This window comes from Priapulus caudatus, unplaced genomic scaffold, assembly GCF_000485595.1.
Source record: "Priapulus caudatus unplaced genomic scaffold, Priapulus_caudatus-5.0.1 Scaffold15, whole genome shotgun sequence".
In the NCBI taxonomy this organism is placed as follows: domain Eukaryota; kingdom Metazoa; phylum Priapulida; class Priapulimorpha; order Priapulimorphida; family Priapulidae; genus Priapulus; species Priapulus caudatus.
This window is the reverse complement of record NW_014577076.1, coordinates 1,115,206-1,120,059: the sequence shown is the minus strand read 5'-3', so window position 1 is coordinate 1,120,059 and position 4,854 is coordinate 1,115,206. Positions and strand designations below refer to the sequence as shown.

General features: G+C 44.8%; 1 protein-coding gene across 1 annotated transcript in view; it reads right to left on the bottom strand.

Annotated features, from left to right (window-relative positions):
- LOC106809509 overlaps window positions 1-4,854 on the bottom strand; it is an 11,869-nt gene that overhangs the window by 3,644 nt on the left and 3,371 nt on the right. Inside the window, exons 4-9 of the mRNA XM_014812606.1 lie at window positions 3,133-4,848; window positions 2,741-2,944; window positions 2,431-2,571; window positions 1,160-1,291; window positions 568-796; window positions 238-351 (exon numbers count right to left, since the gene is read on the bottom strand). Coding sequence (XP_014668092.1) covers window positions 238-351; window positions 568-796; window positions 1,160-1,291; window positions 2,431-2,571; window positions 2,741-2,944; window positions 3,133-4,848 — 2,536 coding nt within the window. The remainder of the gene's footprint in view (window positions 1-237; window positions 352-567; window positions 797-1,159; window positions 1,292-2,430; window positions 2,572-2,740; window positions 2,945-3,132; window positions 4,849-4,854) is intronic.

Genomic DNA, 4,854 nt, shown 5'->3' with positions numbered 1-4,854 from the left:
AGAGAGAGAGAGAGAGATAGATTATAATTGGGATTTTGACATACATTGCACCGGGATCTCTGCTGGCTGTCCATGAACAAGCGAAGTTATATGTTATATTATGAAGCATACATACGCGATGAACCACGAGATGATTAACGGTTCATTGAGTGTATAAAAAGTAATGAGACGTAATCAACTGTGTAGCTGAGAATCACCAGTAGGCTGAGAATCCTTGAGAAATATACATACACGTACCTTAGCGTAACAGCCGATTCAAGGTTTGACGTGAGGAAAGGATCGCTCTCTGGTCGTACGCGGAAGCTGCTGTTTGTTCCTTCGATGGGCACCGCTTCTGATTCTATTGCGGCGCTAAAATGTGCATGAGCAGGCAGGGAACAATTACGCACTCGCATTTGTGAGAATACATTCAGCTTTGAAAATGAATTTTCAGAAAATACAATAAAGTGATGTTTAACTCATTTTTCTTGGTCGTTTATTATGTGTTTACATTCGTTTTACTGTGAATGCGATAGCCGAAATTGCCTACAGCATCATCTCGTGGGCTGTTATGATAGCTATAATAACCTATATCCAAGCTGTAGGCAGACGGTGTGTGCCCAGTCGCGTGTCCACCCATCGCTGCACACGGGCAACAAGCGTTCGTCCGAGTGTAGCACCTGCACGATGCCGGATTGATGCAGCTTCACACAACCCCATTCATCGGACCCGTCGTCACAGTTCGGCTGCCCATCGCAGCGCTCGGACAGACCAATGCAGCCACCCGCACTGCACTGGAACTGGTCGTCAGTGCACGCTAAGAGCGAAAATATACACACTCATTACTCCAGTCAGTTATTATTTGGCACAAAATCAATTTTGGCGCTCCCTCTATTTTCCACCTTTATGAAAAATAAATTTTAGTCTATTTTAAAATAGCCTATTACAACATGATTTATCAAAATGTGTTTACATCATATTGGATCTATCGAATCTGCTGCATCGATCTTCTATTTACTTACTAGAGGGTTACTAAAGCCCTGTTGTGTACCCGATGCTGCCCGTAAACCAATGCTTGTCTGGGTGTCGTATCCGGTTCGTAGCAAAATAAATATTCTCGACTGTTCGAGTGCAAAGTTATGAGACGTAGAAGTTGTGTGCTCTTGCCAAAAATACTCACCACACAATGTGTCTACTTCGTCCTCTCCCGATGTACAGTCCGGCACTCTGTCGCATGTCCAACTGTGGGGAATGCACGTCCTGTCCTGCGAGCACCAAAACTGACCCGCCTCACATTCCTCGGGAAGGTTGTCTAAAGATTTGATAGAAAATTTCACACTTGTAATGACAGAATAGAAGTCTTTCCGGGTCATAATTCATAGTCACTTACGTCACGCCTATGCATTAATGCAACTCATTAGAATCGTTAGGTTTTACAAATTTTTGGTATTGAATTAATTTGTGAGAGCGATGTCTTTGTCACACTTTACACGCGGCTTAGCACGAATGTATAACTTGAAATCTTGGCTTGAATCCGTTATTTAGGAGGTAGGGTGTAAAACACCTTTCTAAATGCTATGGTTGAGTAAGTAGGATGAGAGGAATGAGAGATGCGTACATTGTGGACTACAGGACACCTGCTGCTCAACACTCGTTGCCGATGATAAATGATCAGACTGGATGATCATGGAACATGAAGTGCGATAATACCAGGAACGCAGGTTTCCGCACGTACACTGTCAGACAGATATACCACTTAGAAAAGGAAGCGCAAAATTGAAGATGATGGGGAAAAAGAAGAAGAAGAAGAAGAAGAAGAAGAAGAAGAAGACGAAGAAGAGGAGGAAACGACGACGACGACGACGACGACGACGACGACGACGACGACGAAGAAGAAGAAGAAGAAGAAGAAGAAGAAGAAAAGAAGAGAAGAAGAAGAAGAAGAGAAGAAGAAGAAGAAGAAGAAGAAGAAGAAGAAGAAGAAGAAGAAGAAGAAGAAGAAGAAGAGACGAAAGAGAAGGAGAAGGAAGAGGGAGGCGGCAAATTAAAAATAATAATAAGAAGAAGACGACGGCGACGACGATAATGACGATAATGATGATGATAATAACGATAATGATGATGATGATGATGATGATGATGATGATGATGATGATGATGATCGTGATGACAAAAGAATAATGATGATGATGATAATGATGATGATGATGATGATGATGATGATGATGATGATGATGATGATGATGATGATGATCGATGATGATGGTGATAATGATGATGACGACGATGATGATCATAATGATGAATAAAGCGAAGGCAAAAACAGAAAAGAAGAAGGAAAAGAGATGAAAAAGAAGAAAGAGTGTAAGGAGAGATAGAGCAGGCGTATGAGGAGAAGGATGATGACGAGGAAGAGGAGTATGTCATCTAAGGATACAAGGTCCTACTTACAGCACGCTTTCTCGTCATCCTTTCCGGCGCAATCGTATTCACCATCGCACAACCACGTTCTCGGTATGCAGTAGCCGTCTGAACACTTGTACTCTTCCTCAGTGCACATCTTCTCTTCGCAGACAGGCATTTCGTCGCTTCCTATACACAAACAGAGCATGACCGAGTACTGCTGGCGTATAGAGGCATGAAGCGTTACGGGGCAAATCATAGGCATTGACAGTTCGTAGTTCAAGCTTCAAGACGCTTCGTCAAAACTTTAACCCCGTAACGTTATTAATCTCAAATGTAATGCTGTACGTGAGCTTACCGTCTGTGCAATCCCAGATGCCATCGCACAGGTAGTGTTTGTTGATGCACTGAGAACTGTTACACATGAAGTTATCGGCGCAGTTCTCACTCATACAGTATAACTCATCGGTGCCATCCGAACAGTCAACAACGCCATCACAACGATAATTATTTGGCAAACAGTCGGTGAAACTGTAACCACCCTGGTTGCATTGAAACGTCTCTGAAAGTGCAAACACACGTCTTCGATGTAAACGCGTGAACATGCAAATTCGCAAATACGTGCGCTTGAATTAATAACTTCTCATACGTGTGTTAAAATATTTTACGTGTGGGAATCTCACAGATGATGAAAAGTTACAAGCAGATAAAATTATAGAAAATGTTAGCCAGTGATGGCGTGACACTTACCGGGTGGACACACCACGGTTATACCATTGTTCTGAGGAAATGTCAGGGGAGGGTACGTTGGTTCGGCTGTATACGTGGTGGCATGGCTATATATCTTCACGTCTTCTGTGGACCATGAGTCAGTGGTTGGTGGGCGTCTAGTTGCCGGATGCCTTGATGTCAAAACGCGAGTTACCGGTCGTGTAGCTGGGGTTGTTGTAATAGCTTCACTGGTTGGCTGCATCGTGGTTGCTGTGGGCGTTGTGATGGGTGTACTAAATTCCTCTGTCGTCGTTGCTGTAATCATTTTAGGAGTTTCGCTAGATGACGGTGCTGTAGCTTCTGTCGTCTCCGGCGTGGTCGATGACTTAGCAGCTGTAGGTGGTTGAGTTCGGTGAACAATCTCAAACTTAAATATCGTCGTTTGTTCGACCGTGGTATCTATGAACGTGGTATGTTCTGTTGCTGGGGTAATCGTACTGGGTAGATCTGTGCCAGTCATCTTTCCGCTGTCTTTCGTGGTTTTAGCCGCTGGTTCTATTCTCGCGGAATCCACAGCTGGTGAGGCGACCTTCGGTACAGCGACGGACTCAGACGTGGCTGTCATAATTACAGTAGTTGCTGGCGTTGTTACTACTCCAACCGATGTACTACTTGCTGTCGACGGCCCTGTTGTTTTATCGAAGACGAAAAATGGAGGCTGCTGATCCTTGGTTGTGTGAGTTGAATGGTGCTCCCCATAATAGTCAAGTGGTTTCTCTGTAGTTGTATAGATAGGTACATTCGAAGTGTAGTCGTTTTCCGGTGTCATTGATGTGTGCGCATAAGCCGCTGTCTTATCCGCGGCAACTACTTCTGTTTTGGCTGTCTCTGCTCTTGCTTCTGCTATTGCTTCCGCTGTTGGCTCTACTGAAGGCTCAACTGTTGGTTCTGCTGTTGGTTCAACTGTTGGTTCTGCTGTTGGTTCTACTGTTGCTTCTGCAGTTGATTCTGCTATTGGTTCTGCTGTTGCTTCTGCAGTTGGTTCTTCTGTTGCTTCTGCTGTTGGTTCTTCTGTTGATTCTGCTGTTGGCTCTGGTGTTGGCTCTACTGTTGGTTCTGTTGTTGCTTCTGCAGTTGCTTCTGCAGTTGCTTCTGCTGTTGGTTCTGTTGTTGCTTCTGCTGTTGGTTCTGTTGTTGCTTTTGCTGTTGCTTCTGCGGTTGGCTCTACTGTTGGTTCTGCTGTTGCTTCCGCAGTTGATTCTGCTGTTGGTTCTGCTGTTGCTTCAGCCGTTGGTTCTGTTGCTGCTTCTGCTGTTGGTTCTGTTGTTGCTTTTGCTGTTGCTTCTGCGGGTGGCGCTACTGTTGGTTCTGCTGTTGCTTCCGCAGTTGATTCTGCTGTTGGTTCTGCAGTTGCTTCTGCTGTTGATTCTGCGGTTGGCTCTACTGTTGGTTCTGCTGTTGCTTCCGCAGTTGATTCTGCTGTTGGTTCTGCAGTTGCTTCTGCTGTTGATTCTGCGGTTGGCTCTACTGTTGGTTCTGTTGTTGCTTCTGCAGTTGATTCGTCTGTTGCTTCTGCTGTTGCTTCTGCTGTTGCTTCTGCTGTTGCTTTTGCTGTTGCTTCTGCTGTTGGATCTACTGTTGGTTCTGCTGTTGCTTCTGCAGTTGATTCTGCTGTTGGTTCTGCTGTTGCTTCTGCAGTTGGTTCTGCTGTTGGTTCTGCTGTTGCTTCTGCTGTTGGCTCTACTGTTGGTTCTGCTGTTG